The sequence below is a fragment of the Perna viridis genome, chromosome 3 (genome assembly GCF_037379345.1).
Source record: "Perna viridis isolate PV_CMFRI_1.1 ecotype Kerala chromosome 3, ASM3737934v1, whole genome shotgun sequence".
Lineage (NCBI taxonomy): Eukaryota > Metazoa > Mollusca > Bivalvia > Mytilida > Mytilidae > Perna > Perna viridis.
The window spans coordinates 44,073,588-44,100,459 of record NC_142447.1 but is presented as its reverse complement, the minus strand read 5'-3'; the positions used below and the strand labels follow the sequence as shown (position 1 = coordinate 44,100,459).

At 32.4% G+C, this 26,872-nt stretch overlaps 1 protein-coding gene and 1 pseudogene across 3 annotated transcripts in view; both read right to left on the bottom strand.

Moving 5' to 3' along the window:
• Positions 1-6,735: 6,735 nt before the first annotated feature.
• LOC148622399 (transient receptor potential cation channel subfamily M member-like 2) lies at positions 6,736-20,452 on the bottom strand. Of its 2 annotated transcripts, none has more exons than XM_088572287.1 (10): positions 20,295-20,452; positions 19,057-19,173; positions 17,897-18,128; positions 16,814-16,912; positions 15,405-15,548; positions 14,101-14,442; positions 13,349-13,544; positions 11,222-11,381; positions 8,954-9,135; positions 6,736-7,750 (listed from the first exon to the last, which is right to left on the bottom strand). In XM_088572287.1, exons 1-10 carry the CDS (start codon positions 20,309-20,311, stop codon positions 7,656-7,658), a joined length of 1,584 nt encoding a protein of 527 aa, XP_088428413.1. In that variant the 5' UTR covers positions 20,312-20,452; the 3' UTR covers positions 6,736-7,655. The 2 variants fall into 2 exon arrangements, with proteins under 2 accessions (XP_088428413.1, XP_088428415.1); XM_088572289.1 differs by having other exon boundaries at positions 19,057-19,156; positions 20,295-20,432.
• The window catches only part of LOC148622398 (uncharacterized), a 28,109-nt pseudogene continuing 21,641 nt past the window's right edge, over positions 20,405-26,872 (bottom strand). The window contains exons 8-13 of the transcript XR_015920889.1: positions 25,272-25,431; positions 23,162-23,436; positions 21,736-21,855; positions 21,511-21,573; positions 21,070-21,199; positions 20,405-20,778 (exon numbers count right to left, since the gene is read on the bottom strand). The product of XR_015920889.1 is annotated as an uncharacterized LOC148622398 (transcript). The remainder of the gene's footprint in view (positions 20,779-21,069; positions 21,200-21,510; positions 21,574-21,735; positions 21,856-23,161; positions 23,437-25,271; positions 25,432-26,872) is intronic.

Sequence of the window (26,872 nt, the reverse complement as noted above, 5' to 3'; positions counted from 1 at the left end):
GGGTTTCATATACACCAAAAAGTCGTCTCATCAGACATTATAAAAGTCATTTATCAGTCTTTATTTATTTCAGTTATTATGAGGAATAGGGATTGATGATGGCAATGTTAATAAATAGTAAAGGGAAGCTGATAATTTATTTATTAGAAAAAAATAATTTCGAAAATAGAGGTGATAAATTTTACTCTTTTTAGTAATAATGTATTAATTAAAAGCAGGATGGATACTCAGTCTTTTATTAGGAAAAAAAGGAGAATTGGTATAAAGTAATGGGTGTGATGTATTTAATATAAGTTGTCCTCATCTGCCCAAACATTAATATGCTTTTATCGTTTAACCATAACCCTTTAGCAGAAATAAGTATTGGGTCTATATAAAGATAATTTTTGTTTGTTTGTTTGTTGGGGTTTAACGTCCGAGCAGCAATATTTCAGCTACATTCAGACGATGTAAACATGAAATTGAGGATAAAATGAACATGAAAATATGATGAAATGAAAAAGGGATGGGACACAAGGACAATGGGGTCGACAAATTTTGATTGCCACTGGAAATAGGGAGAGGTAGGTAGGGTCGGGCAATTTAGCCTCCTGTGGCGGAGCCCTATGGTTCCTACTCCGGGAGAATACTACATTAGGGTTCTTTAACGTGCGAGGAACATGGCATCTTTCCCAACACGGTGCACCACTATGGTTTGCGGTCAGGTTTTCCGTATTATAGCCTGACAACCCCAGCATGTAACAAGCCAGGGGTACCCCATTCAACCACCTGGGGCACACATCTCAGTTACTCTGTGGGCAGAGCGCACTAGCCCCCGGCTAAGGTTCTGAGCACTATTTAGTCGCCTTTTACGACAAGCTTAGTGCTGCTGCAGGCCTATTCTTTTAACACCCGGACCTTCACGGGCTATAAAGATAATAGTTTTGCAACTCATTTGTTCAAATACAAAATATTCAATAAATCAGTGAGAGGATGGGTATACAAATATAAACAAGAGGCTTCCAGGAGCCTGAATCGCTCATTTGGTTACATTTTTTCTTTTCAAGGGCAATAATGCTAACAAGAAGTTGTCCGACTATTTTGACTCCATGAAGACTTATCATGAGGATCATTTTATCAATCGAAAGTTTCATTCTATCTATTTCAGTTTTTATTGATTGAAAACTGCAAAAAAACGTATTTTTTTGCGTTTCAAGGGCAGTAATTCTTATATGGAGTTGTCTGACAACTTTGATCCCTTGAGACCTTTGTAGGCCTTATAATAAGAATCATTTCAGCAATTGAAAGTTTCATTCTATCTATCATAGTTTTCAAGATATAGGCAGAAAACTGTATAAAAAAGTCATTTTTCACATCTAAATGGAAATAACCCTTACATGGAGTCGTCTGACAACTTTGATCCCTAGAGACTTATGTGGCCTTATGATAAGGATTTTTAAGCAATTGAAATATATTGGCCAAACCTAATGGTTTTGGAGATATATGCAAAAAATCTGCAGTCTGACTCCTGTGTTCTACTTTTAATAACTGCGGCCATTTTTTTTTACCGATCAAAAATCCAAACCGAAATGTTGTTAAGGATACCCTAAAAAACAAAATACCAACTTTCATTAAATTCTGTACAGTAGTTTTTGAGGAGAAAAGTTTGAAAATAATAACATCAAAAACAGCAAAAAACGTCCAAAAAAGGCAAAAACTTTAACATGGGTCAATAGATTTTCACCAAAATTTTACCACAGATAGATCTCATCATGGTGAATACTTTTACCCTGTCCGAAATTGGCAATACCGAACGATTTTGGAGATATATGCAAAAATCCGCTGGCTGGCCACTATGTTGTATTTTAATAACGGCGGCCATGTGTTTTAATTGATCAAAAATCCAAACAGCCATTTTTGTTAAGGATACCCTAAAAAATTAAAATACCTACTTTTATTGAATTTTGTACAGTAGTTTTTGAGGGGAAGATTATGTAAAGTAATAGCATCAAAAACAGCAAAAACAAACGTCATAAAAGGGCAATAATTCCAACATGGGTCAACAGATTATCACAAAAAATTTAACCTATGGCAGAATTTGGCTAAACCCAACGGTTTTGGAGATTAATGCAAAAATCTGTTGTCTGACCCCTAAGTTCTATATTTAGTAACGACGGCCATGTTTTTCAACCGATCGCAAATCTAAACGGACATTTTGTGCAGGATACTCTAAGGAACCATCATTATAAGTTTCATGCAATATATGCGGAAATCAAAAGAATGTAATCCAGGGACAAAGACCAGACATGGAAAACAGACCATGTGCATCGGTAGGGTAAGCGTCCTCTGCTTTTCTAGAAACACCCGCCGAGTTGCTCATAAAAAGTCAAGTCCGGGGTAGACAAACGAGGAAGTATTGAACTAAGTTTTAAAAAAAATATTTGTAAGTGTCGTTCTGCACAAGATTGTTCTTTAATGCTTAACGACTACCAAATGTTGGGTGTCAACTAAATACTATCATCTGTTAAATGTTCTTATTTGTTTTAAATCTGGCCAATCTGTCATAGTTTTCCTTTCCTCTTTCGTCTACCCCGGACTTGGCTTTTAATAAGGAATACGGCAAGTTTTTCTAGAAAAGCAGAGGACGCTTACCCTACCGGGGTGCACTGGTCCATACTCCCAGTTATTAGTTCGAGTTACTTATTTACTTTTGTTACTTTGAATATATTATTTAAGTACCTTCATGTTCCTCTATTTTGATTGTCTATTTTCCATGTCTTGTCTTTGTCTCTGGATTACATTCTTTTGATTTCCTCTAGAATCATGTTTCCCTTGATTACTTTTTCAGTAACCATGTGTATGTTGTTTTTGCATGCTTTAACAAGAAATAATTAATGAAAACCTATTTTGAAGCAAACAGTAAATCAATTCCTTGAAAAAAAAAGATTATCATGTCATTATCACAGTTTTTTGTATTTAAAGAGTCTGATTTTTCGAAAATAATATTTCACTGCTGCTACGTAAAATTATACAGCTGCATGAAGAAGTGATAGTGAATCAATCACATGAAAAGTCTTACCGATCTGTTTGTACGGATAAAATCAGTTTCCTTTTTGAAAAGTATCAACACTTTATTTAGATATGTAAGTTTTTCATCAAACTATTAACTCACCTGATGGAGCCACTTAGTCAATTCTCAAGTAAGGCCAAGATTTTAATTTATCATAATAAATCATAAATTTTGCATAATCAAATCAAAGAGCGTATGTTAATATTAAGACTTGTTAAATACACGAATTCGTCATATATAGGGTAAGGCTTAAATAAAGGGAAAAAATTAAAATGATATAATTAAATACATCAATAATTCATTCTTTATATATTACACTCTACGTATACACATTTGATGTACTTGTAACTTAAGATACGATCTGTTCATGTGCAGTTTGTCTGGATCAATAGCCCTCATTGATCTGTAAGTATTCAAACATTAGTTATATTTTAAAGTTGCAGACAAAATTCGGTACAAAAATGAAACACTATTTACATAATACGTCCTTTTTTAAATAATAACACAATTTCTACGCCAAAACAAGATATTAACAAAAAATGGCAATGGAAAATCATACTAGTAAAGAACAATTATCATTACTACCCTGTCAAACAGAAATCCTTGAATACAAACGCAATATTTAGTGAAAGCAGGAGCAATATCATCAAAACGGTTTTTATTCAGATTTATCAAATTTTATTTTGTGATGATGTATGGGGCTATGATTGATTGTTTAATATATGACTATGTACATAAGAAATAAAAGGTTTTTGTTAGATATTATATCCGGGTTGGTGAGGATGGTTGTGCTAGTTTTCAGTTAGTTGTTGATGATGGTGTTTATAAGATTCAATAATAAGGAGAACAATGTCTGTACTGAATATGAATAGTAACTACCAACTTAAACAATAAGTGGTGAATATCTATGTATATATTTTTAGAATATGAAAGTGTTCATCTGTTAGAGTGTTGAACTTGTTCTGTGTTTCATGTATCATATTAATGAAATTTTCTGCACAAGTCACAGACACAAATCAACAAGAAGAAAGACTTGAAAACTTCCCAAATTGTGGGGAGATGGGATATGGGTTTTAGAAATTGGAAAATCTTTTGAATTGTCAGGTACAGAACAGAGAGTTTGTTGCTGCGATACAGAAATAAGAGAATGAAAGGGCTGCTGGACGAGATAGGATAAGAGATAGTGGAAAAAATGGAAAATGCTTATTAAAGCAGAGCAGCATCAGAAATAGAGAGAAGCAAAAAAAAAAAATACTAAGGAAGCTAATCAAGGAATGTTAAAGTTACCAGTAACACAAGAAACACAAGGCTGGGTGTGATGTAAGATACGACCAAGAAAGAGTTTCTGTAGGCTAAACACCAAAACTGAATTGATTCGTTTGATGACAGGATGAATACTTCGAAAGGTTTGAAAGAATTGCCATAGGAAAACAATTGAAAAGAAGCTGATTGGACTGTATACTTGAGTCCTCTGCTAATTGGCGAGGGACGCGAGATTCAATATATAGATCAGCATGCAACAAGATGAAAATTATTACTTTCAATTGTAAAGAAAATGAGATGAAAATATAAATGCTTACAAGAAAAGGGTTAAGAAAGAAATTTAGAGGTGGTACACCAGAGATGAAACAGTGTCGCAGTTTGCAAACAGAATAAAGATATTTTCAAAGATGTAGTGAGCTATCTAAATGTGAAAAAGCGTTACAATATTTTCACTGATTTTTTTATCAAATAAGTCCCAATTGCTTTTTTGCTATCAATTATTGGCAGTATTGTTAAGGGATTCAGTTAAAGATTAAATACAATGGGTATAAACTTAAGAAGAAAGCATGGAAAGGGACCAGAGACCAGAGTTATGTGCGTCATAAAATTGGAAATATAACATCCAACTATAAGAAAAAGAAAAGAGAAAAATGTGGACAGTACAGTGTTGCTGCAACTGCAGAGAAAAGAATAGAAGCCATTTAAGACTGTACCATTAATGGAGGCATGAAGCATGCAAATAGAAAGGAAGTACCATTTATTATTGGAGCTTGTGACAAACATCCAGATATAAAGCTTCGATGCAATAAGCAATTCAGTAACAAAACAAATTGAGACTGGGATGTGAAAGTGTTGAATTTTTAAACTGGTCCGGAGCTGGCATGTCAATTAACTGCTAGTAATCATTAGCTTTTACATTTGCGTAATTTATGTTCATTTTAATCATTTTAGTTGTAACAAGGGACCCAGACCTTTTTGAACTTATTTTTAAGTATGTTTAATTGCGTAATATGTTTCCCACAGTGGCCAGATTTTAAAGGAGGAGGGCTGTGATCACGCCAAATTATTTGAAGCCCGCCACATGTTTTGCGCCTGTCCGAAGTGAAGAATTTATGGCCTCTGTATGTCTTGCTTCGTTTTTACCTTTCGTTTATTATTTATGTTACCTGATTATATAAAGGCAACTCTTTTGCTGTACCTGTGCATAATGATATTTTGGCCCAGCTGCAGCCTGCCCTGTGGTATGACTTCCTCGTCGTTCATTGAAGACCAATGGGTGGACTTGGGCCGATATTTTCATCCCGTGGGGTTGTTGTCTCTTTGATATAAGAACATACCTTTTCTCGTTATACTGTATATTTTAATGAGTTCATTTATTAAATTTTCACTTGTTGAATTTAAAGAAAAATGTTTCTTATTTTTCATTTTGAATACAAAAAAAGAAATCATGACATCATATGGCAGTCGAGACAGACAGGAACTTCATAGTTTGGATCTCTGATTCAAGCGAAATCATCGGCGGAAGATGCCGGAGTAGACGCCACTTATTAGTAGGAAGATAGTCTGAATTTCCTCTGACCCTGCATCTCTCCTCTTTTTTATTTGGATATTGATATGTCGGGTTGGGGTCATAACGATGTGCCATACAAAAAATTTGAGATTTAGCGGTACCGCTAGTAGAGAGTAGGTGGAGCTTGTTACTTTTGGAACGGAACGGAGCAGAAACGATTTTTAAAACCGGAATCTAACAGAATATTTCAAAATTCCGCTGAAAAATTATGCGTCCGCTACCCTTCCGTTCCAAAAGTAACAAGCTCTTTATTACGATTCAAAATGTCAACAAAACAGGGTCTCTCATGGAAAATGATTGAAATTTCAATAATGAATGCAACTTTTGTAGAAAATTTGGTATCAGCATACAGGAAAATAATTCCGGGGCTAGGTACGTGTGACATGCACAATTTCAACTTGAAAGTCGTTACAAGGTGGTTGAAGGGCAGTACTCCGCAATACCGCTACATCTCCAACTTTTTGTATGACACATTGTTCTGACCCCAACCCGACATATTAATATCCACATAAAAAAGAGGAGGGTTGCAGGTTCAGAGGAAATTCGGACTAGTAGGAAGATAGCGTTGCCTCGGATCATTACAGTCTTCTCTGTGCCATTATTACATATCTTAAACATATAACTGGTCCATTACGGAATAACACACTTATTAATACTATAATAGTTTGCACGAACATGAGTTAACCAAAAGCTAGGTTAGATTTCTTAACTACATTTTTGTCTAAAACAACCAAATCAAATCATATAATAAGTGCAAAATATCTAGCCATCAAAGTAGTAGACAAAAAAAAAACAAATTATAGAGAATTATTCATATAAAATAATTTTCGTAGTCAATAAGATACCAAAATACTTCCCAATTATAATAATACTTTATTTCTAAGTTCAACACATCTGTATGTCTTGCTATATTGTTATACAACAATAGGTTTATATATTTATCAATTCGATTTATAGTACAATTAAAAAAATATAAACAAACACTGTCTGACTACAACTTCCAAATACTGTTGTGAAATGTGTAAAGAATACTATTAGTTCATGAACAAAGCAAAATTGTGAACATGTTTTTTTCCTATTGTTCAGTTTAAGGACAACAAAACTTTCATGGAATTACAAGTTGAAAGCAAATAATAGTAGTAATAATAATTATGATAAAAATGTATATAAACGAACTAGAGTAAATCAACCCCCCCCCCCAAAAAAAAAAAAAAAAAAATAATAATAATAATAAAATAAAATAAAATAAATAAATAAATAAATAAAACAAAGCAAAAACAAAGCAAAAAAACCAAACATACAAACAACACGCATTAGTAAATAGAAAAGTAATTAATATAAAAGAACGATTAAACTCTCTTCATGTTATCATTATATTTTCTTTTTAAAATATCGGATAATTATTTCTTTTTATGCAGCCGTGAACTTATAATGACTATCAGTACCGTAGTTCGCTACAAATTATTAAAACTTATTTGTATTAAAAAGTATTTTTACATAGCTTACACATTACTAATGATAATTTTGATAACCCCCGAAACACGTTTCTCTAGCTATTAACGTGATAGAATAAAGCTAGCTAAAATCAGTAAGAATTCTAACAGCGAAATAGAATAAAACATGGAAAAATCTTTAGATACAAAAATACACCAAGCAACAAAACAAGAAAAGCGGAAAACTTAAATTGTAAATTATGAATTAACAGTGTCAGATGGATTGAAGCGTTTGATTCTGAAATAGCATCTCTTGCATCTCTTGCAGTTATCTGTTATTTCAATGCCGTTGCTTCGTTTTCTCTGTCAAACGGATACACTTGTTCACACAAATATCCTGACGCGTTTGCATTCGCTCAATTTCCCTTCCATTATCTTTAATAAAGATAAAAGAAACTTCATACATTGTTCATTCAACTTTTGAATTATATGTGGTCATACAAATTTTCTTTTGGAATTTGTTTAGTTAGATTCTATCATATTTAAAAAATAAAAAAAGTTTATGACTAAATTTGAGAGGAAAAAAACACGTAACCATTGAAAGATTAAGGTAGAGCTTTACTTTTGTTCAAAAGATGTTTGTGTTTATTATTTTTTTTTTTTGCAAACTGTAGGCAAAAAAGAATTGATAATAGCCTTGAAGCCCCTTTTGTATATAGAACCCCTCACCAAAATATCGGTATTCGCTACTTAAAATGGTATGTTAAGGGTTTGACAGTTTTGATACATGTACTACATAAAGATAGCTATGTTGAGTACTAATACATTATTATATAGCAGTGTTTCATCGAATGTTCCCAGTGTAATAAATTTCGACAATTCACACTGTGAAATTAATTCGGTAGCTCACTATCGGGCTTTCTCCCGTCAAAACGTCACAACTTTGATATCAATCCGCCAATAACAGAATTTAAAATTTAAAATTCATGTTGAAAGTATCCATAAATTATGTAGAAAGCTATATGATAAATAGGATAATCAATTGGTTATACTGAATAACCAAAATATAGACACTCGTACCAAAACGCTTGAAGATTCAACTCGTGCACGGAACAAGTTCCACACACTCGTTAAATGTAGACGTTCTTCGGCACTCGTTATAATATGTTGGTTATTCACTCCTTCAAATCAATTATCCTATTAAGTAATGTTTCCTTTGGTGCAGAACTTCCATATTAACATTTTCGTTTTCCCTTCACATTCACCTCTAGGCAGTCATATAGTAATGTTCTTACGGTGCATGCATATCTGATATAATATGACATTTTACATGTGTAAAGATGGATGTTAAAACGATTTTTTTTCATTTGAAAAAAGTATGTACACGCACATGCATGGAACTGAAAATTAAATTGGTGTGGTATAACACAAAAAGACAAGAAGAGATTAAATTATAGTTTATAGATATAATAGTAGGTCAAAATATTATTCAGCATTGGGAAAGTTATACATGTATAATCTAATCGTTTAATTTTTGCAAGAGGGGAAAATATTGATTTTGCAAAACAACAAATCTTGAAATAACCATCATTCAACTTATAGCATCATAGTATTACAAAAACTAACTTCTGAACTTACTGTTAACATCATTACTATTACAACAGTTACGGCACATCTTAAAGCATTTGTACAAAATTATAAAGGGTCTGATGACAAGGTTTAGTGGTGCCGGAATTCTTGTGTTGTAATCCTTAATAACGCTGTAACGCCAATACCTCCATAGTTTCTCAGAATTAGCTTGAACTATTTCAAATCGATAACTGGAAAACAATTAGCTCAACTAAATAATGTGATAGTAAGGAACAATATATTACACCATCAAATCAATGAGATCAGTGTAGTCTCACTATTTTGAGCAGGAAGGTTTGGAATATATGTTGTGTAGTAGAAGTACAATATAATGTTATAATTCGTAACAATCGCGAACCCGAGATGCAAGCAATTTCTTTTTACACATTTAACCGTTTTTATTGCTTAAACTGTAAATTCGATGTATCAAAATAAATCTGTATAATTTAGGCCTTTGTGTAAGAGTAATCAAGTTAACCAAGATTCTAGCGGAAATCAAAATAATGTTATCAAGGAAAAGGACATGAAAATGAAAAACAGACTAGACACACACACCAAATTACATTAGATAACCAAAATTAATTCGTACAAAGTACAAAAGTATAACAGTAACTCGCACTCCACAAAAAAAAAAAAAAAAAATGGGAGCAAGGACCAGTTGCACCGGTAGTGTAATTGCCTCTGCTTTTCTAGAAACATCAGCCGAGCTGCTCATAAAAAGTCAAGTCCAGGATAGGCACAAGAAGAAAGGAGAACTATGACACATTGAACGAATCGGTTCTCATGGTGCAGATTGATACATCGTAACGATCCAAGAGTTCATGATGACGACTATAACACTTCTGCAGTGATACCAGCAATCTTGTAGCAACATAACCCAGTTTCATAAACTAATTGTAAGAAGTCTAGCGCGTGGTACAAAAAGTCTGCGTGGTTACGGCAAACTCAGGCACAAAGTATGAGTTGTGATATGAAAACTCCATACGTAGGTACTGAAGGGACGCTGACAAATACAAAAGAACAACTGACAATACGGAATGAAAAGTCATCGATTTGTCGTACAGTTTGGTCAATAGATTTCCTTAACCATAGATATTCAAGTGTAGATCAAGATATGAGGCCGACTTCATAGTGTTGTGTAGTATCCCCTATCTCAAACTATATCTATATAGTTATAAAGTCAGCCTCATAAGAGTGAAGGAACAGGTCAGGGAGCAGAGGAGCACAATTTGCTCCCACCAGAATGTGGATTGTCTGTTGAATAACGCGTCCAACACAGTGGACAAACATTTTATCGACCAAAAATCAGCACTTTGAAAACCTCGGTATACCTGGAAGACGACCGGAATCGCCCCCTTCAAAGCTTAGAGAGTCTCGACCAATCACCACATATCTATAAATTTGAATTCGTTGCGGGTACTAAAATTTAAACAACTGTTTTTTACAAAAAAATATTGAAAAATAAATTTTGATAATTTAACAATTGAAAAAATATAATAGATAAGTAAAAATGAACCCGTAAAGTGCATTAAACTTTCAAAAATCGATAGCCTGTTATCCTACTAAAATGACATATTTGAATGTCGGAAAATGAAAATCAAAATATGAATTACAGTGATATCATTTGAATATCTTTAACTAACCACTCTTTCCCTTGGAACCAGTCTACGATAAGGTGATCAAAATCAGAAGCTTAGACGAAAGTGGCGATCATTTTATTTTATTTTATTTATTTATTTATTCATTTTATTTTATTTTATTTTTTTTTTTTTTTGAAATATTAAAATTTCCAACATTCAAAAAGCGTTTTCAGGAAAGGAAATTGAAATGTGAAATTAATTAAGATTCTTACATCCAATTGTGTATCTTAGTGTGAAACGGGTGGGGGAGGGGGCATTCTACCACTATTTAAGAAAGAAATCTTTAATTTTTCGACGTCAAAATCATTACTTGACACTAAAACATCATGTCTAAGTCCGTGAGTTGAAAATATTTTCGATTAAATCAACGCAAAAACAGATACAAATGAAATATACCTATTTGAGTTATTGCAAGCTTTCACAACTTCGTATACTTTTTCTGATCTAATGAAAACTTTTTACTGCGCATTGTATAAGTTGTTAACGGGCAGTTTCATGGGAGTATGTGTAATATTAAAATCACACGACTCATTAATAGACGCGGTTTTGATAGTGTACTATTACAGCAGGTAAAGTGAAAAATTAGTTAATAGATTGAACTCTTAAATCAAACGTGGACGGACTACCATGTACTTACCTGAACAATGCAATAACAAGGTTTACCAGAAGTAGATTTGATATCAAAAGGTATAACGCAGCAATGACTATAAGTACCCAGTCATACTCATTGCAACGTTCAAAATCCGGGTTACTTTCCCACTCTGACTGGACAGTGGTGCACGGAGTTGTACTGTTTGCTTCAAGTAAAGAAGTAATTATATAAGTGCAAGTATATCATAGATTTTCATTGAAAACGAATTATCTGTTTTTCTTTTTTTTTTAATTTTTCATTTAATAAACTCGAAGTTCATAAAATAATACAGTTATCCTAATATACTCCACGTTTACTACAATCATCATCTTTCTAAATACTGTACATGTACCATGCTTGACGCAATTATGAAGTACGTGTATGTTTCAGACAATAAAAGACAAATTGCTTTCATTTGAACATTTTTAACCATTTTATAAAGAATATACACAATATTCAGCACGCTGAAGATATCGTGGAATATTTCTTTTACATGTTCATTCGCATTGGTTTTCCTTTATACCCATACCTGCTTCAGGAGCTGCATATAGCGATATTTAAAACGGGGGAGGTTTAAGGAAATATTGTTGGAGCCACGTATATAGAAACCCCATTACATAATAGGTGGATCAAAACGGAGAGGGGTTAATATGAACCAGATCTGTCTTTCATGTGTTGAAGTAGATTAAATGCATTTTTTTTTAAACGCTAAAACATATTTAGCGAGTCTCGTTTAATCCTTATCATTCTGTCTTCATTTTCGTGAACAAACAATTTTAACCAAACAATAGTATTATTCATAACATGATTGGGAAACAAGTCATATGGCTTGTGCTAATCCGTCTCCAAATAAAGGACAAAATATTATATCTCAATACATTAAGCCGATGCTCTGGAATTTTTACAAATACATGTACTATATGTGTAATGAAATTGGAAAGGGTTAACTTGTTGGGGAAAATATAAGGAGAAAGAAAAATAATGATAGAAAAAATTCGATATAATGCACACACAAGACAGCATGTATATAAATTATATTTTTAAGCGTTTACAAATCGTTTACTTGTTATAATATAGGATTGCAACTTCAGAAAAAGTTTGACTCAATTTGTCCGCAAATACAGTTTGGGCTACACACGAGGTTACGCCTGACCATGTGTTCGTTGAGTGAACAATTGTTCATTCGCAACCAGATATGCAATACCTGACCTAGCCTGCTTCCAATATTATAATATACTGGCCGTCGGTGCTCGTTCGAATCATCGCGCTTTGAAGATATGTAATGATCTGGAGTTGCGCGTTTCGATCGGAAGGTTATTCCCCAATCGAATAGTGGACGGCAGGAAATAGTTTTATTTTTTTTTATTTCTATTGATTTAATTTGTCTGATTTTGTTTATATATCTCGACTATTTCCGCATTATTTACTTTAACAGCGTCATTATTCTTTGTATAATTGAATGATGTCGCCAAAATGTAAATTAATTTTGATGTGACATGTCATTTTAAAAAAAAAATTACTAATATGGCTTGCATTCCGTAAAATTGGACTATTACCGGATTAAACTCGCTTGCAATATAAGAGCTGCCACTGGCGGAACAGGAAATGCCTACCCTTCTGAAGCATTTGATGTCACTCCCATTTTTTTATGGGAGTTAATACTGCTAGTGCTTTAAGTTTTTGTGTAACGTTTTGTTTTTTTATCTTCAGCTTTATATATAATCTATTTCCTTATGTTTGCATGTAGCAGTGGAGCACAATAAGGGCAACGTATTCAAGCTTGTAAATATAAATAAATCGATATTTCATTGAATTTGTAACTACCTTCTTACTAGTGTTTGAAGCATATTAGGTACTTTTTTGAAGTCATGCGAAATACAACCTAGTGTGGAACTTAATGCATTTTTGTGTTGCATGTACATAACAATTTTAATGTGGATAGCAAATTGACTATACCATTGTTATTTGTATATACATCAGGATTAATGATGTTATAAATAAGTAAATCTTATAATTTAAAGCATCTTCAAACTGCTAAAATATTACACGGTTTCGTAAATATGTAATGTTAACTTCTTAATCTGGATGCATGTAAAATGAGGAGCTTTATTGTAGGCAAATGATAATGAATACCTTGAAACTCTTCAAGGAACAATTCTCCATATATTTGCCAGTATGGGATGTACATAATTTTCCAGATCCTCCAGTATGTCCAATCTTGCCTATTCCACATATCATAATGAGCAGGATACATATTGGCATGATAGAGAACACCAACACCAATCATAAACACAAACAGTATTCCAATAAAACGGAACAAATCTTTCAGCTACAACAAAATAGATCATCTGCTTTTACAATGGCAGTGAGGAAGTAGCAAAGGTTTTGGATATTTAATCTAACAAGTTTTTTTCAGACGAAAAAAAAATTCAGGTGCAAATAGAAATTCTACAGTTATGTCTTAACATGAACGATGCAACTATGAGATCGCTCCCAATAATACAATGCTAACTGTTGTAATGATTACAAGATATAATATATAAATAAACACATTTTATACACTTTTGGTTGCCATAAGTATCTTAAGTATATATTTACTTATTATTTATTGATATATTTTGTTGATTAAATCACCGTATATCTTCAATGTTTTCATTTTCTTTAAAGCATACATTACTGTAGTAGATTGAAATAGTTTGAAGACTAGTATTTTTTATATTGGTTTTTTTCTTGCGCCTTCGGAAATCATGCTTGAACATTTCGATCACAATTTAACAAGTGTTGTGATTAAATAAATGATGCCACTGTCAAAAACATGTAATAATTTACAAGAAAATATGTTATGTTTATAATGTTTTCATTCGGTATTCATGTAGCAGACTTACCATTTCCTTTATCATAATAATTTTAGGGCCAAGTTTTCTAGACATCAATAAAGCATGCAGAAATCGCATGTACATTGTAAACAGACTAAGACTGTATAAACGTCTCGCCAGTCTTGCTCCAACAATGTAGCTACCTGTTCCACTGTCGTCACGAGAACTTTCTTTGAAGAAGCGTACTAAAATCGCAGCTAATGTTACGAGATAAGAACAAACATCCAATGCATTCCAAAAATCATAAAAGTATCTAAAAAGCTTATATTTCATATTTTGACTCAATGGTGCCGCACCGTCTTTCTTCTCCTTGCTTAAAAGTACACTAAACCGCTCTTTCCAAGGGATAACCTACAGGAAGAATTACATATGAAAGAAGAAAATATAGATCCCAGTAGGATTTTTTTTTCTGAAGACCTTAAAATTCTCCTCCTTTCATGATAAATCTGCTTTTTTATCGTGTTGAGTGCAGCGATGTTCATAATTAAACACTATTTTCTTTTCAGTAGAAGATATATTGATTCAATCGGAAAAAATGTATGTGTCTATTTCTGTCGTAATTCACTATAATATGCATGCAATCCACGTGCCTACAATCATTTTGTGGTATTACATTAGTCCTATTTGGCGTCTTTGAAAAACTTTGACTATGACCTTAAAATATGTTTGTCCATCTAAACATACAATTGATACCCGTCATAAATGAAAAAAATGATGTTTTGTTTATTTAACTTAAAGCTTAGTATATTAGTATATTTTGACACAACAATGACGTTGTAAGAGTAATCAAAGGAACCAATGCTATAGCGGTAATCAAAAGAATGTAATCCAGGGACAAAGACCAGACAAGGAAAACAGACATACACAACAAAGAACATAAAGTAACTAAATCATACATACAAAGTAACAAAATCAAATGAGGAACTCGGACTCCACTAAAAACTGGGAAATATTGCTGCTCGGACGTTAAACCCCAACAAACAAACAGATTTGTATTACTAGCCTAATATCGTGCTAGTCATGCTGGTCATCAGCACAAAAGACAAGTTTGTTTACCTAATCTCTGGCATAGAGGGTGGTAATCTAAACAAAAGGCAAATGTTGTTTACCTAACCTCTGGCATAGAGGGTGGTAATCTAAACAAAAGGCAAATGTTGTTTACCTTATATTTGGTATAAGGGGTATCGCCGATAGATCATTATTTTCCAAATACATGTAATGAATGTTTTTCCCAATCAAATAGTTGGTTACCTCCTTTGCTTTGTAAATTGTTATTTCAGTTTTAAACATATAGTTACAAGATGTGAACTTACTCTTCTATATTCTTCTATGATATCACCAACCAACCAAATGTATATGAGCCATTCATATATCTTTATCGACTTAGCATCCTCATAATCAGATAGTTCAAACAGCAAAAATGTACTATAGCCCACTAGTGCAGCAGTAAAAAGTATCTACAAATTTGAAAGAAAAAATGTAACGGTACGAATTTCCGTTCATAAAATCAAGACAAAGAATATTTTTCGTTGTACACAGTAAAAAGTAAAAAAATCTATATATTTGTCCAATACAACAATCTGCGTGTTACACTTACGCCAATTATATTACCAGAAAATAGGAACACTTGACATAAAAACAATCTAAAAAAAACTAAAAAAAATATTTATTAATGTGTCGGTCTTATCCATTCAAATCAAAATAAAAATTATTATATTTTTATGGATATTTTTACTGTTTATATTTTTGTGTTGAAAGTAAACTTCTCCTAAAGTATGTCAATCAAACTATTTAGAAATGAATTTTATGAGATGCAAACCCTCAATATAAAAATAAAAAAAAACAGAATAAAAACAAACTTTAAACAAAAGTTCGTGGTTAAAACTGGTCAAGTTTAAGGTTGAAGCCAGATTTTATTAATTTACATGTAAATGCACTAATCAATGTACAGCCGTTAAAGGCTGCGAGATAAAAATGAATATCATGCAAGTCCTAAATCCTAGAAAAAAATATTAAGATAAAGGAAGCATTCCTTATAATTTAGCACTATTGGAAAAGGCGATAATCAATTGAAGGTTTAGCCCTTCCAACGGCATAATATTTGAACAGCAAAATGATTATTTCTCGAATAGGATTGAAAGAATAAGTTATTTAAGAAATAATTCATGGAGGGGGTAGATTAGTACTCATTTTAACATGGGTACGGCATTTATATTCGATTATTTAACACCCAGCGACAGCAAACTCATGTTAAAATGAGTAAAAATCTACCCCCTGTGAGGAATTATTTCTTTTCTAATATGACAAATACGGTAATTTTTGTGACAAAAAATTCCCGAGGCGTAGTCAAAATAACGACTGTTCCGTTTAACCTCCCTCGTATGAAAGTTGGATTAATTAAGAAATAAATCACAAATCCAAGAAAAATCATCTATTGAATAAGTATCAGATATAATAAGATAACCTCTCAGCCATTAATCATTGCGTAAACGTTTTTGTAAAAGAGTGCTTTGTCTCGAAGCAACAACAAAAGACAAGAAACAGTGCGCAGGTTCTAAAGATGGGGTTGTACCGACATATACTGTTTGACGATATGAAGACGTCATATAAGAAAATATAACAAAACATATATAAAAATAAGGAAACATAACAACGATGAACACGCTAGAACAGCAGATGGTGCGCAATATGTACTCTGGATTACCTATTTTACACAACTTACGTAGTGAACGAGAAATCGAGTAAGAGGTGCCTTAAAAAAATTCGGTAACTTCTGTGATGTGTTGGAGGATACTTTTTTACATCCACAAAAAAGTCCATTCTGTATAAATAAAACAGCGTTCCAATGTACCAACGTAAGTTTAAATTTAACTATAAGTGCGGAAACATTAAATTAACTGAAATTTCCTAAGTTCAAGGGTCGTAACTTCGGTAAAAATCATTCAACCATAACCAAAGTGGAACTTAATCTATAATTTCTAAAGGGTGACTACATACAAAAGATAAAATTAATTGATATCAGAGTTACAAAAAGGTGCAGAAATCTTTAAATTCACTGAAATTTTCTAAGTCAAGGGGTCGTAACTTCTATAAAAATCATTCAACCATAACTACAGTCGAACTTAATCTGTAACTTTGCATAGTAAGACTACATACAATAGACGAAATCAATTGGTAAAAGCATTCGTAAAAAAATGCGGAAAACGCGGACGGATGCCCGGCATTTCCATGTCCCCTCGCGACGCGTCTCGGAAGACAAAAACAAAATCAATAGGATTTATATAAAAAAACAAAAGTGGTATTAAATACAGAATAGCGACAGTTTTGTGGAATATCACAGTATAAGAAAAGTGATTTTCTGTCGAAACGTTCAAACTGACGTAATCATGTTGATCGTCGACGGCCCAGTCAATGTGCGGCAACATTGTGGTTGGAATTTGCCGATTTTTTTTAGTGTCGCAGTGGTAGCCTGAGATAGAAATTATCAGGCATTAAGAATAATGGAAAAATGAAAATGTAGCCGATAGAATTTATAAAAAACAATAAGTATCAATTTTAAAATTACAGGCGTGATTCGTCCTTTACTGTTGTTGTTTTTGTTGTTGTTTTTGTTTGTTTGTTTTTTGTTTTATTTTTTGCTTTTTCCAAACTTCACACAAGGTACATATACAAAGATGAAATTTAAATTTCTTTCTTGATCTTGAAATCGGGCTTTGTTTAGTTGCAATAAATAGAGATTCATAGCACGTGATACAGATCAGACTTAGTGTGTTATTACGTAATGTGAAAAATAATAATAACGTACCCACCAAAAGTCTCCTAAGGTAGCTCCAATATCTTCATACCAAATTTTGTTTAGACTCCTTTGTACACAACTATGAGAAATAAAATCTAACATCACATTATCATACGCACATTCTAATGGCATGACATCAATATCCCATACTGTGCATTCTGTTACTATAATTTTCATAGCATCTTCTGGTTTCTCTTCATATAAAATTGTCAAAAGATCAAATGATCTCTGTGCAAATACTCTGCAACAAATACATTTTGAGCTACTTGATGTTATAATATGAAAAAGATCGTTTGGACAAAAGAATAACTTCCATGAAAAAGATGTTCTTTCGAATAAAGAACATTCATTTAGACTGCATATCAAACGCATTTAGTGTTTTTTACAAAACTGTAATTGACAGTGCAAATAACAGACAGTTAAGCATTATTTTAATGTGACACGAAACGTCAATCGTCTACGTAAATCTTTGTAGTGGAACCAGAATGTACGTTATTAAGCAGGCATTATCTCTATCATATTAAAAAGGAGAAATGTTACGTGTTGGCTTTTTATGTATTAACTCATAAAATTGGTTTTTAAAGTTTTAAATTTTTGTTTTAAATACAAAACTACAAATTATAGTATTATATGATATGCTGTGTTTCGAGGAGTAACCTCTAATCATCAGCACTAGAATCAAATATATATGAAGATCTAAATCCGAAAGTAATTACACTTAAGAAGTATTCAAAACCAATGCAATCGAAATAGGAAGACAAATCCATAACCGAGAGTTCAATTATGAAGTAATGAAGTTAAACTGTTTAAAAGATTTTGAAATTAACAACACTGCAAATTTTGATATATAATATATAATTAAGAATCAGGCAAATCTGACTGCTGGTTGGTGAAATATAACATTTTAACTACTTTAAAGAGGTCATCGGGCTTTTCAGCTGACACTCAACGTAGACGCAAGGACAATTCTTTCTTAGACTAGATTCACAACAATACGATAATATTACATCCAAACTTTCAAAGAACTGTTTTGTTTTGCATAAATCAAAAAGGATACCTGTTTTCACTTTTCAAAGAGATTGGAAACCAAATTCAGATAACATTTATATTGTATCAGGTATAAGATGTTACATTTTTATAGCATTGATCTTAAATTCATAGTTGTATACTCAGAGTGTTCTTTGATGGAAGTGTGCAATGTCTGATCTTTCCCATGCCTTGCTTTTGCAGCTATTCTATTTAGCAAACAACTTGCCATTACTGCTGTCTCTACAAATACATGTAGCCTAGAAAGAGTGATTTTAAGCAAAAAAAAATATTAATGTGATTAAAAGTGAAACAAAAAACATGAGTGATCAATCTACCAGAATTGCTAATCATTACCTGGTGGTACGATATGCATTTAGGACCAAAAATATTGTTACAGATTAAGGTTTTGTTTTTAAATTCATTTGTACGGAAAGACAGACAAAACATTTATTTAATTCTCACCTCTCATATACAAATATGAAATAAATTATATAATGAACATTTAAAGTAATAAAACTACATACAATCGAGAGCCACCCTTTAAACAGTTAAGAGAGACTAATATTTAGATCATAATAATCTTCACTTTTCAAATAAAACATTCTTTCTATGAATTAAAATATCATGGCAGATTTTGGCAGTGTGAATTTTTGAATAAAAACAATAATTTTACGTCTTCTGATATATTCATAAAATCAGCGTCAAAACAACGATTAAAAAGCTTATTACGTAATTGGGCATATAAAGGCCACACAAGTAAATCATGTTTTTTCGTTCTCTTAACAGTTATTCAGAGCACATTCATCATAAATACACACTATATTCTCCATACTTTGTACTTGAAATGGTTTCGGGCACATTTCATAATAGACAATTTCTAATCTAAAAGAAATCTTCTTTGTTATGCGTCATGTCTTACTTAAATGAACAAAATAAGCAATATTAAAAATGAATTCTAATTAAGTTCAATTAGATGTGGCGGTCAATATCATTTGTTAAATATTATATTGATGCTTTACTATTCTTTTCTTCGTCCCTTGAGTCATGGCTAATTTTGTTTGGTTCACAGTTTTAATGTAATGATTGTCATTGTTAACAATAACCAGCGGACGGGGACATTAGTTAAATTCTTAAGAAATTTTCAGACAGTTTGGAACTTCGTGAAAAATAAAGACAATTTTGAATTACAAAAAAAATACACAAATACTAGAATTACTACATTACTTATTAAAACAAAGATATAGTCACTGATGTGTCTGTACTTTTAAAAATATTCTGTCCATTTCAAAAATAAAGTACGGATAGTAAAGATGTTTTAATAAATTTATTTTTAGCAGGAGTATTAATAAAAACAATTTATTGAAATAATCATTATTACCTAGCTGGTTTAGACATTTTGACCAAAATAAGGTGGCGAGTTCTCTTCTTTCGCAGAATAAAGGCCAAATTAACAGGTCTTGGTACATATCGCGATCATTTTTGCTTTTTTCATTTTGGCCTTGTTTGCCGTTCGTTCCTCCTGGTATGATGGTCTGACTGTTGTTGATGCTGGCGTTTTTTGGGTCGGTTCCCTGACTGTTGTTGATGCTGGCGTTTTTTTGGGTCGGTTCCCTGACTGTTGTTGATGCTGGCGTTTTCTGGGTCGGTTCCCTGACTGTTGTTGATGCTGGCGTTTTTTGGGTCGGTTCCCTGACTGTTGTTGATGCTGGCGTTTTTTGGGTCGGTTCCCTGACTGTTGTTGATGCGTGCGTTTTCTGGGTCGGTTCCCTGACTGTTGTTGATGCTGGCGTTTTTTGGGTCGGTTCCATGACTGTTGTTAGTGTTGGTGTCTGGCTCTTCTTTTTTATTGTTGTCATAAGATTCTGAAGTTTATCATTTGCAAAATAATCCTATAAATTGATTTTCTTTTTGACATGGATGACTTTATAGAGTATATGCTACTATAACACAAATAAAGTTTAATTGTGTTCATATTCAACTTTGTCTTTATCTAGATAATGTCTATGAGTTCGTTTAATGATATTTTAATTTATCGTTAACTGATACGTTAATGAATTATTCTAGATATCATACAACGAAACATTAGGATAGGTACTACATAAAATAAAACAACACGTGTGATATATTTGCAGGCAGTATATTTATAAACATACTCCTAGGATAATGTAAAAACATCTGACAAAGCTGTCGTCCTGCTTGTTCGGGTGACAAAATATTATTCTTCTTACCACCATTTTCCGGGATGTCTTCTTTAAGCATTTTTGACGAATTTTGAGATTTGTCCTGTGTAAAAAAATAGCATTATAGGAAACATATCACAATACACAATTAAATTAATTCAGCAAATATTTTGACACAATCAAGTAGAATTATAATTAACATGTTTGTTTTTAAACAATTATCATTATAAATATCTCTAATGGCTAACGTTCAGATATTGACGATACCAAGATCAAGACATTTGTAATTAAAAAAGAAGAACATCGAAGTTTATTAATCGATTATTTATGTGTTCGGTAGTACGTTTTACACTTAGTCTTGCTATACAATTATTTTGTGATATCTACAAGCACGATGCATTAAACAAAAAATACCTGTAAGATCGACCATATGTGTTGGCAATCTATTCCTTTGTCAGTGCAATCGCATGCCAGTCCCTGAAAGGAAAGTATTTGTTCCCTAATTGTATATTTTTAACATTTACATGCTTTATTCGATTTCGTGAAACAAATGCCTTTCCATAAAAGAAAAAAAAATGATGCAGTTAAACAGTTACACATACAACGTAAGGAAAATACCAGAAAGTGAAATAGATATACCTTTTTATAAATGTATTGAAACTGTTTTTGATCAAATACTACATTCTCTTCCTGTAGTAAGACTGTTACGTATTCAACTCTGTCAGCAACAAGGGCTTGTGTGAGAAGAATCTGGAAGTTCTACAATAAAACAAATAGAACGAAATATTACATTTTTTCTTATTTCTACTTCACAAAACGTAACATTTGTTATTAAATGTAGAAGGAATGGATATGGTATAACGCAACAAATTGATATAACCTTAATCCAAAACACAAAATACCTTCACAGTCTTCACCAATTGTTAACATACTTTTAAAATGTTCTGAAACGCGCATGATAACTGATGTGCAGGTTTAAACCAGTTTTTAAGGCTTTAATTATCCCCAATTAATGTAAGGCCGAACAAGAATCGAAACAACCAACAGAAAAAATGAATTTGAATAATTATACATTAAATTCCCTTCATGAAATATCTCAACATACAACATATAGACGAAAAAAGATGTCCACCTAAAGAATATTTACAGTTATTAAACTAAAGGTAGAACACACATATCAAAGTGTAAAGAAACCATAAAACCTACTAGTATAAGAAATAGTTGGCACTACAGTTCGAGTAATAACGTCAAGGGCTAAAAATATTGTGTTTTTACGTATATATGCAATCAGGAATTGAATATATCTATTTACGAAAAAAAGTTCTGCTGACAATTGACAGTTGTATCCTTCTGAAGTTGAACATGTAAAGGGCAGTTGGAAATAACATCGGATTCTGTTTGAAATAGTGTGCTTTTATAAGAATTTTGTCGTAGAATGCAGGCCGAGCAACACAATTTCATTTCAGAACCTGCAAATCAGTGTTTTTTCTTTGTATCAAAAATTTGTATGGGTAATATCTATACCTCAATCTGTGACGCACAATTTTTGCTGTAATGAATCTATAACTGCCACTTTCTAATATATATGAAGAACGGAACAGTTATAAATACCATAGGAGTAATGTCACCATCTAGAAACGTGCATTTAACAATAGGAAAATCATAATTATCTCAATATTGTTATCAACAGTATAAAGACTGCTATTTTCTAGTGTACTATCATAATCAAGAAAACTTGTACTGATACTGCTGTTCTAAGACTTGGTCATGTTCTTTCGGATACACATGTTTAACAGATTAAAAGAGGTTTCAAAGTAAAGGTATTATTCATGGCAAAACTGAATATAGATATTGCTATGTAGTCATTCAAGACATTGATACATAATGTAATGTTTTCACGTTCAGGTAGTGTACTTGACGAAACTTTTTATGTATCTGAGTTGTCGCTATAAAAGATAATATATACATGACAGCAAGTGGTTACAATCCTTCATTTTAAATAACTGTCTTACAACAGATACATTGTTCATATACTTTGAGAAGAATTAGTTTTATCCAGCCATACCTTCTTTTTCTCCTCTTCAGGAAATTCCTGTATAAACTGGTATGCAATGTAAAAGTAGAGTGGCAAGGATGCAGGGGTAAGTGATTACTGGTACGTCGTCATGAATTTGGTCATCTCTCCTTCTATTTTTGCATTATTTGCCGTGACTGATATTGCAGGATACACTTTACAGTGATTGTCCATTGAATTACGAGCTTGTATGTTGTCTGGAGTTACTACCTCTGGCTTACTTCTGTTTGAACTTTCCGATATTTTTCTATAATCTATGCCCTTCACTAAATATTATAAATTGCACTATATAAACACTAAATACTAAAAAACAATATTAGTACGAAAAGTATGTATTTGTTACTTTTCTTCAGAGTATGTTTGTCACTTTTTTATATCAGCATCACTAAAAAATATCGTGATGGCTGTAGATGTACAATAATTGAAAAGAAATTCCAAATTTAGACGGGTGGTTGATGTGCTAGAAGTAATGGTATTTTGCGTGCAAGTCACTAAAATATATTTTTAACCAGACGAAACTTCATGATTTTAACATCAGTAGCGTAAAGTATGCTGTTGATTTACAATTTAATGTAATGAAATGTTCGAAATTAATAAATGACCTACTTTTTGACATTTTTAACAAGCCCTGTCCATTCCTTATCAAAATTATAATTTTGAATGAGAGAATGGATCAAGCGACATTTGATATTTTGTTTTTGTTATCATAGAACAAATTATGTAAGGCCAATTTAACGAAAGGTAACATTGACCACGTGGACCGCACAGAACATCTGAAAGATAGCGTTATTGGAAAAACTGACACGCAGTTATTGTCTGCACTACGGCATGCTACTTTACTCATTGAAATCAAGTATTATTTCGTATCTAATATGTTAGTCATGAAAAAATTATATGATGATGGGAAAATCACGTAAAAAAGTTCCTTCTCGAAAATGCATTATCATCCATCTTATTTCAGTGGGTCATTTTTTGAAAATGTACCTGGATATCAATCCCGTTATTTGTAACAATAATCTTGCAATTCAACTTCCCGTCACGAACACTTACGTTTTTAAATTTTATTAAAGTATGCCATATTTTACCGAACGACTGTTATTAAAAAGGGATATAATTCAGTGAGCAGAATAATATGTTGTTTTTAACATTTATTTGCACTGCATATGTGTGTGCTTGAAGATGGACACCATAATATTAATACTATAAAAATAGGCTGAATCGCTCAACTGGAAGTTAGAAATCTGGTATCTTAGATCAAGCAGAACAAAATTATTCAATTATAGTACATTTACTTTGACCAATGTTAACAACAGAGGGAATTTGCCTACGCCTTATCATACAGCTTATTTCCTGTCTATTAAAATTATGATATTAGCTACAATCTGCAATACAGATCGTTAAGGAACAAACATTTAAACTTGATGCCGTCCTAGAAGCCCGATCCATTTAGACCTTTGTTGATATTATGAAAAAAAGATAATTTGATCTTACTTAAAATAAGTACTAACATAAAAAAGACATGTATCATCTTCCATGAATGACAATAATAGGGAGTCATTTTACAACTTCAAACTAATGACACATTATGGAAAAACACTTAGTCGAAACAGGAAGGTTGCTTTATTCTCCAATTGCTTTTTGTTTTATTTTTGGAATACGTGGTTTCAACTCAGTGTTAAAACTTGGTCACCATGTTTGTTGCTCGATTTGTCTGACCAAGTCAATAATACCAAAATATTGCTGGTTCTTTTTTGTTATAACGCACTGAGGGGTATTATAGAAAAGTGATTTCCATAAGTCCAGTTCAGTTTGAACTATGAAATGTTTGGTTTTGGCTGTTATATCATCCAACTCATATTTCCCACATTTCACAATGCGACAAGCACTTGTTATTCAGATTTGCATGCAATATAATTTTTGGACCCACACCACATTTATTTCCATTTTAACAAAAGTCAGGAATGTTATTTCTGAGTACAGTACATTGTACAATTGCAAGTAAACATGAGGGAAGATGTACCTTTATGCATAAACCTTTCTCTTCATATGAAATAAGACATATTTCATTGAATTGAATTATTTTGATTCTTATAGCAATTACCTGATGAACTGCTGTTTTCTTTTTTAGCATCATTTACAGTATAGTCAACTGTTACAAGTCTTTCAGTAGTTTCACCTTGAGCCCATGCACGTATGATTGCATTACTGACTGCACCCAGGAAGTGTGTTTCGTCGTGTGTATTGATATCTAGGATATTGACCTGCAACAAAATTGCTATATCAAAAGAAATTTATTTACGTGTTAACAATTTTAGAACATTGCTGTAATACCTTAATGATACAAGGAAATTAAAAAAATACTTTTGTTATTTCTAATGATTTCTTTTTTTCTTACTTTATTAATTATTAACTAAGACAAAATAAAAAAAAAACCGGATATGGTGGAACGCAAAAAAAAAACAAAAAACAAAACGCACCAGTGAATAATCTCATAATAAAAAAAACACAAAAATTCAGAGGTCACCAAATGCCCTCAGCAACTATAAATACATTTTTGTGTAAGTTCTGCAAGACCCCGACAACAAAATTAAAACAATTCACGGAGAGAGAACGATGACACTTCTTAAAAATAAAACTAAAAAGTAATATAACGATAGAAAGGCACATTAATACCCAACGTCTTAGGTCTGTGGACAGGCATATGAAATCTGGTGTGGGGTTTAATTAGTTTTATAAGGCCTTAAACTGAATAACTATGACAGTATGTGATTTGGGTTGACCAATGTCAATATGTTTGCACTTCTGAACTCTCGAGAATTTCGATTACGTAAAAATCTGTTAAAACAGTTCGCCTGAGCCTCCTCCTTAGTCCATAAACAAACGTTTACGGCACAACACGGATGAGAAAATAAATATGGTGTGACATCTCTTAGAATTTCATACAAAACAGCATGAGAAAGGTGTATGACAACCTAAAGTTATTTATCAGAAAATGGCCATTCTTAAATCCATCTACATGTTTAAAGATGGCACTGTTCCCTAGTACTTAGACAGATTGGACACCTGGATACAAAAAGTATAAAAAAAAAACGCGATAGCTTTTCATTCATTTTCGTCAATTTTCCTTCCATCTATGGAAACATCCCTGCAGCACCTGCATACAGAGTTTTTATTTCCCAACTCATAACTATACATCTGCACCATTTCAACCGAGTTGTCCATCGTCACATAGTTTCCTTTCCTATTTCGTCTACCAGGACGTGACATTTTATGTAAGTTCTGGGATGTTACTAAAAAAGCAGCCGACTCTTATATTCCCAGACATGTAGTAAACAACCTAGTAACAGACAAAGCTTTCCCTTCAGTGCGTGTGACTGTCTTTCCAAATAATATATAGGAATCATTTCCATAAAGAGCGTGATGACTATTAATTTTTGTACCATTATTTACTAAATGGTCAGTTGCCATTTGTCAATGAGTGGCAATGCTACACCAGTTTTCAAAGATTGCAATGTAGTAAAAGCATTGTCTACTATACATGACAAATATATTGTCGTACCAGCAGACAAAGCCCAAAAACAACATTGTTTTTGTCTGCAAACCGTTTTACATCCAATGTTTATTATCAGAGGTAGACGTAGAAAATAATTGCAGTGATAAGTCCTATACTGCTACCAGTCTCTCCATAGAGGAGATTGTGGA